This window comes from Mastomys coucha, unplaced genomic scaffold, assembly GCF_008632895.1.
Source record: "Mastomys coucha isolate ucsf_1 unplaced genomic scaffold, UCSF_Mcou_1 pScaffold16, whole genome shotgun sequence".
Lineage (NCBI taxonomy): Eukaryota > Metazoa > Chordata > Mammalia > Rodentia > Muridae > Mastomys > Mastomys coucha.
The window spans coordinates 73,228,014-73,243,224 of NW_022196898.1; the positions used below are offsets into that span (position 1 = coordinate 73,228,014).

The 15,211-nt window shown below is 38.7% G+C and overlaps 1 protein-coding gene across 3 annotated transcripts in view; it reads left to right on the top strand.

The window, feature by feature from the left end:
- Positions 1 to 15,211, top strand: part of Ndst4 (N-deacetylase and N-sulfotransferase 4) — a 322,892-nt gene that overhangs the window by 269,722 nt on the left and 37,959 nt on the right. For all 3 annotated transcript variants that reach the window (XM_031375370.1, XM_031375368.1, XM_031375369.1), the window contains one exon: positions 5,433 to 5,615. In XM_031375370.1, coding sequence (XP_031231230.1) covers positions 5,433 to 5,615 — 183 coding nt within the window. The remainder of the gene's footprint in view (positions 1 to 5,432; positions 5,616 to 15,211) is intronic.

Below are 15,211 nucleotides of genomic sequence, written 5' to 3' on the forward strand. Positions count from 1 at the left end.
TCTGGTCATCAGCCTGAAAGAAGCCTACAGTGGAGGCTATGAACTTGCTTTTGTATCACAACAACTGAGAGAAGGAAGAATTTAAACTCCTTTTGTTTTTTGTTTTGTTGTTTTGTTGTTGTTGTTATCTTGGAGTGGAGAGACTTCAGTGTTAAAGATAAAGGCAAGATAAGGTGGCCCCGAGGCATGCTTAATCACAGAAGCCTGGACACCCAGACCTCCTGACCTCTAGAAGCCAGGCTCCGAGAGGCCTGAGAAGGTCAGCATTCTGCACCTTTCTGATTTGACTACAATGAGCTTGCTTGTTGTCTGTACCATGAAGATTTTTCGGAGTCAGTTCCTAGCTCTGTGCTATAATATCTCAGGGTACAGAGTCACATCTAGCAACAGTGTGCACCCATGTAACATAGTCATACCTATTCCAGGTGGTCCTGTGGGTCACATTAAATCAAGGCGTTCTTAGTATCTGCTTAGAAGATAATGATCAAAATGAGTTTAATTCAATGAATGTTTTTAGGGGCAGTGAGCAGAGAGGCCATCACGGCCACGTAACACACGGCAGCACATTGTAAGTCAGAAGGTTATTTGCTGTTATCTCTTCCTGCATATCCCTTGACTTACCTTTTTTAGGTCTCAAGCCATGGTCTTATTTTGTCTTCTCCCTACACTTTCTGAACAGTTTTTTTTCCCCTCTTAAATAAGCTATTTGTCCAGAAATGCTAAAGCAAAAGTGCTCTGTCTGCACAAAAGGCCCTTTTAGAAAGCCCAGATATGCACGGCGAAGCTGTGCTTGCAAAAACTGTTTTTCTTAAAGTGCAGTCAATTGACCATACAGCAGCACTAATTTGCTCTTAACCAGTAAAGCATGTGCACACAGTGCCTGCCCCACATGACAGCCACTGCAGCCAGGGCTGGGGCTGCTTGCTTACACACGCAGCTAAGGGAAGTCTAAGTGCAGCAGCCACCCTTAGCTTAGGACGGAAAACCGAACGAATGCTTCCGCTTTATGCAAAAGGCTGCTTTTCCATTTAACCGGGGGTAAATAGTGTGCTTTCTGCACAAATCAAAGCTTCTCCTCCAAAACTGGTTAAAGCTAGTGTTCTGTAAAAATCCAACATCATCATCCTCATAACCAAATGAAGTGATAATGTCCATTTACCTGTTATAATAAAAATAATCCTTACACTATCCTCAAAGTCCATTTTTATTTATATTTTTTCTCAGACTGTAGGCTACTTATAGGTGCTTAAACTTCCAACTTGAAGAAAGAACATTAGAAGTAGGTGGTAGATTTCTAGGGTCTTATGGCAATATGTGAGGTGTTCGGCCTGCACCTTGCTTTTATGACAACTTCAGTCCTGTGAAAGATAATGAAGCTCAGGGATACCATGTCAACTTTCTTATTTCTTTTTATAAAATATTATTATTATTTTTTTTTACACTCCAGATTCTATTCCCTTCCCAGTCCACCCTCTGACTGCTCCACATCCCACACCTCCTCCCCACGCCCACACACCTGACCTCTAAACTCTAGACCTGGCAGTCCTCATGTTTGTTGGAGGCCTCATATCAGCTGGTATGTATGCTGCTTGTTTGGTGGTCCAGCATTTGAGAGATCTCGGGGATCCAGATTAATTAAGACTGTTGGTCCTCCTACAGGATCGCCCTTCTCCTCAGCTTCATTCAGCCTTCCCTAACTCAACAATAAGGGTCAGCATCTTCTACCCATTGGTTGGGTACAAATATCTGCATCTGACTCTTTCAGCTGCTTGTTCTGTATGAGGGCAGTCCCTTTTTTTGTGAGTGCTTCATAGCCTCAGTAATAGTGTCAGACCTTGGGACCTCCCCTTGAGCTGCATCCCACATGGGCCTGTGGCTGGACCTTCTTTTCCTCAGGCTCCTCTCCATTTTCATCCCTGTAGTTCTTTCAGACAGGAACAATTATGGGTCAAAGTTGTGATTGTAGGATGGCAACCCCATCCCTCACTTGATGTCTTGCCTTTCTGCTGGAGGTGGGCTCTATAAATTCCCTCTCCCTACTGTATGACATTTCATCTAATGGCTGTAAAGACTTCCTACTGATCCTGGTTTGATGAGGTCTGACTATGGATACCAAGCTCAGCTCCTACTTGGGATCCAAGAGCTTAAGACTGAGGCATTGAGTTGTAGTGAGACAAGTTTATTAGTGATTGCACAACCAGTGGCATTGGCATCTGAGCTTATTCCAATGGCAACAGATGAGTGATTTCCTTTAGATTTCCACATACTTTACATAAACTCACTATGTCAATTACATTGTTGTAAATATTCCCTCCTGTGTTTGACTTTTAGAGAACAAATCTTTGATTATACCCCTAGAGAAGGAGAAATGAACAAGACTATCAAAAGGATGTTATCATCTTCAGAAATAACATTCAAATTCATTGTCTCAAATGTTTCTTTCCAAAAATAAGTAGGAATGTAACCACAGGTGCTCAGGATGCTGAGACAGGAGAAATGGAGATTCAAAGCCAGGTTAGGAGAGAAGGCTCCCAAGTTAAGAGACACTTCGGCTCTGGGAGAAGACTCAGGTTCAATTCCTAACATCCACACGATGTATCACAACCATCCGAAACTCCAGTTCCAGGGGATCCGATACCCTCTTCTGTCCTCCAGGAATACCAGACATGGGTGTGGTGCACAAGAATATATGCAAACAAAACACTTATACACATAAAATGAAATAAATAAACCAAGAAGAATAAAACAGACTTAGAAAAGTGAGTTCCAAGCAAGCCTAGGAAACTTAGTATCAAAATATAAAGAGTTCAAGGATATAGATTATTGACAGATCCAAGACCCTAGGTTCATCTCTAGTACTAAAAGTAGCCTTAAATTTGTTATCTTCTACCATCCTATTTTAAGGAAAAAAAATAAAAACATGTGAGTGTCTAAATAATACTAATGTCTTCAACAGAATATTCTTTCTTTTTTTCTTTCTTTCTTTTAATAAAAAGATTATGTTAAATTCATTGCATAAAAAATGATCAACAAAGGTGCAGGCACTGAGAGAACAAAGTTTTGAGGTTCAGAATCCATCTTAGAAAACCTGACCTAAGTTTAAATTCAAGTAAACTAGCAGGCCGTTACCTAGCTCCAGCTTCCAGGCTACCTTACAGCAAGACCTGCATCTCCAGATTGGTCCCCCCTACAAATCCAGCGGCTAGCACCAGTCTCTAGGTCATAACCTCAACAAATCTGCACCTCTAGCTTAAATCCTGCCCCTGACACTTCACTTCCTAACAACCACCTATGAGAAGAAAAAATGAAGTTAAGTTTGGTTTGGCTCCCAGGACCAGACCGTTATGTTAAAGGTCACAATGGTCCCTGAGTCAGATGTGTACCACGCTAGATATCCCCTTCTTGCCTCTATAAATGCTTGCCTGAAACTAGGTTCCGGGCTCCACCTTCCTACTGTGTCAGGGTTGGCCGGGAGCCCAGGGTGGAGCTTGAATAGAGACCCTAGTGCGATTACATTGGATTCAGCTCCTTGGTGGTCTTTTCGGGGCTCATGAACGTTTCCTGTCACTACAGCATGTGATTGGATCTAGGAATTCCATTCCTATTTTGTACCTCACTCAATGGAGACTAAGACGAGATATTTAACTGCTCTTTGACCCTACTTCTTCATCTGGAAAGGAGTCTATGAAACTACCTACCTTGTCAGACCAGGAGGAGGATTTAATTATTTCATAAATGTGAAGGGTTTAGATTCATGACTACCACAGATAAGTTTTACATGACTAGGGGTATTACTTTTATAATTTGGAGACACTAAGGCCAATGGGCCAGATTCTTACCCTCTCATTTTTTACTTTCAGGGATGGTGAGCACTGGCAGGTAATTTTAATTAATTGTCCTCGGAGACCTTTTCAGTGTTCTAGTGTGACAGACAGAAAGATAACACCTTTTGAAAATGAAAAGTCCTTCAAATGATGAAACTGGTTTTTGAAATTAGAATTTCTAGACAGAATATCTTTTACTGTATTCTAGTACAAGACAACACTCTTATGTTTTTAGGATTCAAGCCTTTCTTTCGGGGCACTTATTCAGTGACATTACATCCTGAGAACAGTGGGTCTGTATTATGATCTTTGCTACATACTACTATTCTAATGATGTTGCAGTAAAATGATATTGAAGTAATTGCTATTTTTCTAATTTTATTTCACTGTTCCTAAATAATATGAATAACCATATAAAGTGATAATGTCTAGAAAGAGGAGAGAGTAAACTTCTACATAAAATGCCACATATTCTTGGCTTTTCCCCATATTTGCTTACTGTTCAATCTCAGATAAATATCCTAATATTATTAATTGCAGCACTATGAAAATACTACTTAAATGAAGTTATTAAAGTCCTTAATTAGATTATTTGGGTTGCCCTGAAAAACTTATAAATCTATCTCATGATAAAATCCATCTAAATTTTAAAATACATGTGTTTAAAAATATGAGAACTAAAAATGTATAAATTATTGTTGCTAGAAAATGATTGGTTCTTTTTCAGAATTGCATTAATAATCTCTGCAACTTAGATCAGGATTGTGAAATTTTTCTTTTATTTAGTATTAGAGTTTCTGCTACAATGGCTCAGACAGACTGCATGTTAAGTTTATCTTCAATACCAGGCAAATTCTTGCATGGTCATTCAAGAACTGTGTCATTTTCCCCTAGTTTGTGGTATACAAAGAACAATACAGAAATGGCAGAATATTTTTAGAGTTCGCATGAGGTCTGAAAAGTTGTAAAAGATTAATGAAAATGGTAGTTCGTGGCTAATGCCAAAAATACCTTTGCAAAACTGGTTTTAAACTAAATTTATTCTTAATGCATCTATCAAAACATAAAAACTGGGTGCCTCCCTGTAACATTTCTATACGCATTGCTCAATGTTTCAATCAGTTACCTATCTCCCCAAACATTTATCATTTTTTAACCTTTGTTTCAGTAAAGAAACAGATACAAGCCTCATTATAATGCAAAGAAACAAGTGATTGACACCATCCTGATTTCATCAGAATGTATTGTCACCAGAGAAGAACAGTTGTTTTGCTTGACAGCTGGCTTAGTTCTGGTTCCTCAGAGTCCTAGAGATTATATGATTTGGGGTCTCGTGATACTGGCTTTATATTAGGACAAACCCGAAAGTGGCACTCACTACCCTGCTGGGTTAGCAAGGTACTAATGCCAATCTCCAATTCCGTCTTAATTTTAACAGTAATTTAAAGTGCTATTTTAGAAAAAAAAAATAAAGTGGATTCCAACCCAAAAGTATAATTGTAGTTCCCTTGAAATTCTGAAGTTAGGTGCGACCTTGCCTGGATCAAATACTACCACTTTTGAGGATATGCTTATGAGATTGAGGGGTCACTTTGATTTCTTTCTCAGATCAGCATTTTCATGACACATCTGTCGAACTATGGGAATGACCGCCTCGGCTTATACACCTTTGTGAACTTGGCCAACTTTGTGCACAGCTGGACCAACTTGAAACTGCAGACCCTGCCTCCAGTGCAGCTGGCCCACAAGTACTTTGAACTCTTCCCTGAGCAGAAGGAACCTCTCTGGCAGGTAACATTCCAACCTTCTCTCTGTGGGGAGGAAAATGTTAGCAATGGGCTACTGTTTAATTTGTCTTAAGAACTTATTAAACAAACATGAAATTAAATACGTCAAATAAATGTCTTAGGACAGGTTAAAATGGATATGTAATACGATTTATTCCCTTTTCCGATTGTCATAGTGTCTTTGATAATCATATGTTGTATCTTTTACAATTTGAATGTTTAGATTTGTAGCTTTATTTTGCTTTCTTATTCACTTTATTTGGAAACATGGCAGTAAGGATGGTGTTTTCTCGTTGGAGTTTTGGGCACTTTTTACATGTGGTAAAAGTACTGGCTAGCTACTGTAAAACAATCAGCACTGGACAGCTCAGAAGACTAAAAATAGAAATGGAAAAAGAGCCTCTGTAATTAATACAAAATCCTGTCACCACACACTAACATGTACGTGTGTACTACAAAGTACATCAAAAAGGCAAGGGCAGCCTCTTCCTTCTGTTCGTAAGGATTTAGTGTCTGTTTGGTGTCTTGCACTTTTCTTTAAGTCTAACTAATCTCAGTAACATTAGGCATATCAATAAAAGAGAGACTTGCCAGTTTTAGGATGGCTTTTACTACTAATTTGACTCTCTGTGAAGCCACACAGCTTGAAAGCATCCAATGTAAACTATCTCTTCTTAGTAGTTATCTAGGAAGCACTGCCTCCCACTTACTCGGCTCTTTATGCATCAGATTGCATCGACCCACACAATCAATGAGCTGGCTGCGGAGAGCAGATCAGATGTTCCCCTGCTAAGCAGTCGCTAGAAAAGAAGCATCATCATTAATGAGAAATTACTGCGAAACAGACTTTCAGAATCTTCCCCATTTCTTTCTTCAAGGCTATCTGCCTCCCTTTATTCCACGAGTCACATCATACAGCACCGTGCCTAGATGGCCAGGGATTCTCTAGACCTGTGTCCATGGAAGATCTGTTAATGCATACAGTAAAACTAGCTCTAGGACATGAAATAAGAAATAAAATACTATATTTTCTCCTATTCCAGAGGAGGATTTTTACTGTTTTAAAATGAACTGTTGCCTCACATCATGCCCTATCTTGATGAATTATCAGCAACCAGTTATCATATGTTCTTATAGAAGATTACCAATTGTAAGAAAAATAAATTATTTTTTACACACCAATTTACATATCTATCTATCTATATTTAGATAGATAGATAGATATGATTTTTATTGAAAACTGATTCTTCTCTCATATACTACACCCTCACTAGTTTTCCCACTCGCTACTTCTCCCAAGACCCTCACCAACTACTGTCTACTCCATATCCACTCACCCCTTCACTTCCTTTTCAGGTCTCCAAGAGAAAACAGACAAATAGGACAAAATAAGATAGAACAAGACAAGGCAAAAAAAAAATGAGATTTGACAAGGCAACCGAGTCTGAGACACACCCACTCCCGTTATTATGAGTCACACAAAACCACCAAGCCATCAGCTGTAACACACACTACATCAATAAAAAATGTCTTAGACATGTAGATCTAGAAGCGATCTTTCAGCTCAGTGGCTCCAACCTTTCACCTGCCTTTAGGAGAAAAAAATCTCCTTACCCATTGAACTGCATGTTATCAAATAGTTTGAACTTTCAACAATAACAAGGAAAAAAGTTTGAATACTCTCTGGGTATCATTAAGATTGCAATTTACCTTTTACAAATTAGTGATTGATTCATATAAGTGTGGGTGTGAATGTTGGTGTGCACATCCTACTGTGCAAGTGTGGAGGTCTGAGGATAACGCTGTGAGTTATCCTCCTCTGCCTTTTCCATGGGTTCAGAGCACTGGACTTACATTTCCCATTTGCCACAGATAGCACCTCTAGTCACCTCATTCCCATTTGCCACAGATAGCATCTCTAGTCACCTCAATGGCCCAATAGTATTAGTTTTTAAAAGAGTAAATAGAAACAAGCAAACCCTGCTCTGATATGATTTTGTTAACATGATGGTTTCAAATATCAACTTAATTTTCATTTCAATAATTCAATATGCAATTATAAAGTACAGTGGTGGTGGATTGAGGTAAAAATTACAATCATAAATAAAAGTAGGACTGCCTGGTCTGACTTCAGGTGGAGAAGACGCTCCTAACACTCGAGAGACTTAAGACCCCAGGGAGTGGGGTGATCTGGTGAGATGGGAGTGATGTGGTGGGGACATCCTCTTGGAGACAGGGAAGTGGAGAGGAGCTATGGGATGGGAAGCAGACTTGGAGCAGACTGGGAGAGGAATGAAGACTGGACTGTAAGAAAAAGGAATAAAGAATTTTAAAAAAGAAAAAAAAGGAACTAAGGCATTTTGAAATGTTATGAAGTATGTAGGGGACAGCATTTCTAGTACATGCCAGAGACCTGGGATAAGGGAAGCTCCATGGGGGAAAATTAAAATATTAGAGAGCATAATTATAATTAAAAAAGAAAGAAATGTGAAACTAGTGTGAGTATTCACAGCTTTTAATTTCAACTAGCACAATGAGATGAGTTACCTAGACCTAGTTTTTGTATCATAAGAATAAAACATACAAACCTAACAAAATATTGAGTTAATAACTAAGTAAAGAGTAGAGTAAGTAATGATCTAGAAGCAATTTAAAGAATCTGAAAATGCAAATTTGTATTCCTAATATTATTGTTTATAAAATTCTTAAGGCATTGTCATCCACATGGCTAACATGTACATTATTGAAATGTGTTCAATTAACAACTAAAACTTGTAAAGAATCTCATAAAGATGCAGATGCTCGCAGCCAACCATCAGACTGAGCACAGGGACCCCAATGGAGGAGTTAGGGGAAGGACTGAAGGAAATGAAGGGGACTTATTTCTCATTAGTGGGAGAGGGGGACCTTGGTCCTGTGAAATCTCGATGTCCCGGTGTAGATGAATGCTAGGGAGGTGAGATGGGAGTGTGTAGGTGTGTAGGGGAGCACCCTAATAGAAGCAGAGGGGAGGGGAGATGGGATAGTGAGTTTGCAGAGGGGAAACTAAGAAAGGGGGTAACATTTGAAATGTAAATAAATAAAATATCCAATTTAAAAAAAATAAAGAAGTACATGACAAAAGAAAGAATAGATTCAGAGAAAGATTTTAGAATATAAAATAATTAATTATGCCAACTTTTGCCAAAGACTAAAGTAAATACTTTCCAAGCATCACGATATTTAATTCACATTAGAATTGTTTGGTTGGTTGGTTAGCTGGTGGTTTTTTTGTTTTGTTTTGTTTTGTTTTGTTTTGTTTTGTTTTGTTTTCTAGACAGGGTTTCTCTGTATAGTCCTGGCTGTCCTGGAACTCACTCTGTAGATCAGGCTTGCCTTGAACTCAGAAATCTGCATGCATCTGCCTCCCAAGTGCTGAGATTAAAGGCATGCGCCACCACTGCCCAGCCATGTTTTTCTGTTTGTTTGTTTGTTTGGTTGGTTGGTTTGGTTTGGTTTGCTTTTTGTTTTTTTGTTTTTGTTTATATAGTCATTTCAAACATGAAAATATATTTTAAGGAAATGATAGGGAATGTAAAAAAGTATATATTATATAAAGCCTCAAATTCCAGAATTTGAAAAAAAAAATAAAAGAGTCTCATGAAGAATCTTTCCTAGAAGACTCCTTTGTCCTCACACTGGTAAGATTGTTTACATGGACATTTTTACCATAAAAGTAAAAGGAAGCACAAATATTTCTCACCAGCAAAACAAAGAACAGAAAATAGAGGAATAGCCAAAGCCAATAGGAAATTATTTAGGTACATGAGATGCTGGATGCATTTGACTTATTGCAGAATATTGGACAAACTTTCCCCATCAAAAGTGATGTCAAAAATGAAATCAGTGAAATAATGACAAAGGACATAAGGCTCTGAGTTTGCACCCCATGGTTGTATCCACTTTCTTATTCACATCAATAATAGCGATCCAAAGTAAAATAGAAATTACCCTTACTCTCTACATGTAAACAAAACCAGAATTAGCTGGTAAACATTTTATGTCCTTCTCATCACAGCATTCATTTAGAATAGGCAGAGAGGATATCATTGTTGCTCTTCCATATTGTGAGAAGGAAATATTCAGGTACCCTTTTTATATTTTTGAGTAGTTCTTCTTATTTAGAACTCTTCACTCTTAAATAGAAATCAACTGCTATTTTCCTTTACATTTTCAATTCACACTTTTTTTTATGACTACACATAGAAAGAAAAAGTGCAAAATGGTAATCTTCACATCTGTTTAATTCCTCTGGTTCCTTATGTAAATTTTCATTAGCACCAGCTACTCTATATGTGAGGCTGCTTTGTCACCTAATTAAAAAGTGCAATGTGAGTCTGTGCCAATCGGCAGCATGATCAGCAGCTACAAAAATGCATAAGTGCTCCTAGCTCATGGGAAATTGATTCTTCTGAAGCTGTTTGATACGGACATGTGTATCCATGCACATGAAAAATATAATCCTAGGATTGGCTCCTCGACGGCTCTGTCTCCAGTATATGAGTGTTTTAAGATTATACTCTTGGGTCCTTTTAATTCATATCCCTTACTGTTTTGATTGAAAAATCACTGCAGAACATAAAAGATACTTTCCTTCTTAAAGAGAAAACAAAAATGAACAAACAAAGAACTCCTATTATAGGAACCAAAGCCACAAGCATGGAGGCAGCAGGGAGGTCAGATTCTCATATGTTCTAATCGATGCTCTTAAGCTCTCAAACTGTCAGGTTAGCTCAGCCTCAAACTCCCCTCCGCCACTCTGGAGTCTCACTATCAACAAACATCCAAGCATGAAGTGGATTCTTGCTGGCTCTGTGTCCAGTGAAATGCTCAGTGAGCTGTCTTCTCAGTTTCTGCCATTGTCTCCAGAGTTATCTATAGAGAGAGATGTGGGGAAGCAAATCCCAGTTCTTAACTGAAGGTGACGAGCAATTTGGTTGATTCTAGATATCAAGGCAGCTGGATCTAGTTAAAAGTAAGATTTGAGTATCGGTGATATAAACAAATCACAAAACAGGTTGCATCAACACTGTGCCTGCTATTAATATTTGTCTGTTGAAGTAACAAATGAATGCCGACACACAGTTATAAATGGCAAGAATAAAACAAGTTAGGGACATCTAACCTAATCTCGGGAACTGAAATAAGTCCCTTAACTTATTAGTGATGAGCTGGGACTAAGTCCAGGGTTTCTTATTCTTGCTCAGATGCAGTTTGGTGATTTTATGCTCAGAAAGATAAGCCTCCTTCCATCATGGACTGTCTCTTGAAGCTTGGAAGAATCCGATGATGGGTTCGGTGGGAATTTGCTAAAACTACACTTTGAAAACAGTTACATAACAAAGGAAAGTTTTACTATCATGAGATTTACAAACTGCAACAGTTTTTTTTTTTATCGTGTTACAAAAACAAAGGACCACTGTAAATTTGGTTTTATATTTTTACTGTCTTTAGCATTTTATAGTTTATTAATAATTCAGCTACATTGCAAACTATATGTATGTATGTATGCACACACACACACACACACACACACATACACATGAACCTAATGGTAGAAGAGCCACTTTTCACTTTTACTTTTCATCACTTGCTAGCCATAAAACAAACAAACAAATAAACAAAGATTGCACTGTGTAAAAAGGTGAGAAGATTAGCCTATCAAGGCACTCACAACATGCTGGAGCCAAGCAGTCCATATCATGATGGGCCAGGAGCCAGAGGATGGGAGATAACTTCCTTCCTCTCTCACCTTATATTCATTGCCAGGCAGTGGGATGATCCCATTCAGGGTGGGTCTTCCTTCCTCTGTCAAATAGCTCAGCAAATATGTGTACTTTAGAGGAGTATTTCAACCTTCTAGATGCTTCTAAATCCTCTGGAGTTGCTATCCTAGCAAACTGAAAAGGAGGGGAAGTAAAGAAAGATGTCGGTTTACAGAGAGAACACAAGAGGTTCTTTTGACAGGACTATGAAGAATAGAAAGAAATAAAGTTAGGAGTAAGGAACACTCTGAATGGCTTTCTGTGCATGAACAGCAATGCCTTCAAAGGCAACAGGCAGAACTTGGTTGTAGGCAAGTCTAAAGACAGAGCTATCAGTGACTAATTACCCTGCTTCAAGAGGAAAACTAATTTTAAAGCTCTGCTCTGTCTATCTTTAAGGTTTTCTGAAATGGCCAATGTAGTTACGATAGGAACATTGTCTTCTTTTATCAATGACATCTTAATAGTTAGGTGCCTGTTATTTTCCAATGGAAAGTTGTCTATGTATTAATATCTCACCTCCCCTCTCCTTATCCCACAACAGTTTCTTATAACTTCAGGAATGCTTCTCAATTACAGGAATTATTTTCTCAGTCTTAATTGTCTAAGTTTTATTGAAGCATACCACCATTTTGACTCTACGAGGTCAGAGATTTTGACAACTGAGAAGAATGAAATAACTCTTGGGTTTTCCTTTTCCTACCAATCATTTTCAGACATCTTCTTGCCAAGAGATGAACTTACCATAAAAATACTTCCTAGCATGTAGTCAGTGAAAAAACAATCTATAGAGATCACCTTAAAAATAATGAAACTTATTTTCATAGTTTATGAACTGCAATAATCATAAACTACTTTAAAGCATCCCATTTAACAACAAAAAAAGAAACTTGTTTTGTGTATGCTATATAGAAAAATCTAGTAATTTGAATGTTACACCAAATGCATAATTCTACAATAAGCCAACTGACTCATGGGAGTTCAAAGACCTGTCTGTGGTTGTTGCTGTTTTTTTTTTTTTAATTTGGTTATCTATTTCCTATAGGATATTCATAAAAATGCAAACAGTACCATTGACATTTGAGGGGAGCAGAGGGGGACTGCTGTCAGTCATTTGGTAACAGGAGTTGTAGAGCAAATGAAACCCTTCTGGGTTTTCCTATGAAAGCATTTCTGGGGAAATACTAAGAGTAACCACTCACTTTAATAAATACAGGTCTAATACAGTAAACAAGACATAGGTGCTTTAGACAAATTCGAGATAACTTGTGCTTACAGTAGGGTTGTTAAGATTTTCACCTCTCCCATCAGCCCTAGCCTACAGGTTGGCACTTACACTCCTCTGTTGTTCAATGATTTAAAAGTGAACTCTGAAAAATGATCAGCCCACCAGGTGCCACAAGAGATGGGTTAAGGGAATTCTTATGGATCAGTGCTCTTGGGAATCCAGGGCTTTCCTGAGTCTTTGAGGGGCTCAGGGGGGCGATTCTTGAAGCACGAGTAGACTCAGAATGTGAGATGGAGTTTGTTCACAGACATACCACAATTGATGCACTGAGAAGAAACCTCCCTATCTTATTAGAATATCTCATTGGTGCCAAGGATTGTGTTAGGTATAAGTGATGGTGACAGGTAGAAAATTGGAAGTCACAGGAAGCCTCGGTGACAGCTCTTTACAGATGTGTACAAGGAAGAAATCAACAAGCAGAAGTAGTTTCAAGACAACACCATCTTGTAAAGATAGGACAGAGGAAGAGTTTAAAAAAATGGTCTTTTATATCATTCTTTCACCAGAGAGGTTGGAACAGCAGAAAGCAAGCAGAGGGGAAATGAATTCCACTACTAATTAGGGTCTACATAGTGCCTAGCTATCTGGAACAGGTATGTGACACACAGGGCACTAACCAATTCCCAACTGATAATTCTGTAGTAGCCTGGTAAAGAAGGGTGGAGAAGCTAGATAAATTTTCAGAGTCACAAAGGAAATGTGGGCTTGGGTTAACCAAGTCTCATGGAAACAAAAGCTGTGTTCTTGCATTTGAAAACATGCTGTTCAAAATGACACACATTAGGACCTTTTCAAAAATCCATGTTTTAGTTCTTCAGAGGAGGGGTTTCAGTAGAATTGACTTCAGTTCCTAAGTCTTGTCTTTTGCTTCCAAGAACCTTCTATGTATAATACTTACATACTTGCTTAAAAGTAAAATTGCTTCAGATATTCCATGTGCCAACCCCGCCTTGAGTCATCTCACCTCATGAAGGCAGAGTAGCAGACTCACAGCCTGGCACTGTAACTGCAGGCTGCCTGAAGCAATTTTAACTTAATTTTGTTCTCACAGTTTAAACATATCTCTACTGCTAGATACATGAGGCAGTGACTCGCTGTTTATTGTGATGTATTATTATCTGTTTATTTCAATTATGTAGGGAACAAGCTTATTGTCGAATGAGAAGCGATCTACATAAGCACCCTGTCAGGTCCTGACTTTTAAAATTAAAACAATCGCAATAGAATGAGGCATAAAATGAAGGAACTGCTTCTCTCCCTGGCCTGAGAAAGCTGCTATGAACAACATTCTCACTGCCAAAGTCTCTGTCTCTCTGTCCCCTCCTCTCCCAGAAAACCCACCCCTACCCACGCCACAACAATTTAACTGCAGAAATAACACCAGCATAGGACCCAAATATGAACTAACTTGCCATGTGACCTTCACTAAGACCAAACTAAAACCTCTCACCGCTTACCTTCCTCAGCTATAAAGGAAGGATAATGACGTGTGTCCTGCTTTGAGGATTAGAAATAATCTACGACAAGCAAATGCCTGGAAGGTGGAAGGTGATCGATTAAAAGTTGGTTATTATATGCATTTGCATTGAAATAATCAGACAATATCTTGAAACTTAGCATAGAGAAAGTTTGAACAACCACTACCAGCATATAAAATAGAAAATGCAAATGCTTTGTCAATACTGTTGTAATTAACAGGCAAGGAGGGGACTATGCCAGGGAAGGGGTGACAGCAGAAATACAGGCAGCTGGAAAGCCCCAAGGTAGTCAGAACGGAGACAGCACAGTCGTAAAGAAAGACAGTCTGCTGAGATGTAAGCACGGCGTTGGGACCATAACAAATCTGTGGGAAGATCGTAAGTAATGGCAGTAGTTAATTCTAATGAAGCACGTGGAACAGTGGGCTCTCCACCATCTTAGCACCCAGGTAATGGCATGTGTCCGTTGGTACAGTGATCTGAGAAGTCCATTAATTTAACCAGTATCATTGTTCAATAACTAGGGGATGTTTCCTCCCTTCTCACCTCTCACTGTGCATGTATGTGTGTGTGTGTGAGAAAGTACTTTTAATTTTTACATTGTGTGTGTGTGTGTGTGTTTTTCCACTCACATGTCACTTCACCTTTGAAGAAGAAACCTAAGAGTCAGTTCTTTCCTTCTATTATGGATTCTGAAATTTCTAATTTAGACTGTTAGGCTTCATGGCTGGCCCCTTTGCCTACTGAGCCATTTGGTGCCCCCCCCCCAAAGTTTTCATTTCATCAGTTTCAAGGTAGAAATATGAACAAAAAGTCATTTACTGTGTTAGCGATCATAAGTAGCCACCTTGAACATATAAGAACTAGGAAGGCTCTCACAGATGAGCAATACCTGGCCGGCAGAGCTCAGCAATGCATCCACTTGCTCTCTTGCCTTTGCTAAGCATTAAGAAACCTTCAAACCACAAGGAACTCAAGAAGAAGGAAGACCAAAAGGTGAACACTGCATTCCTTCTTAAAAGGGGGAACC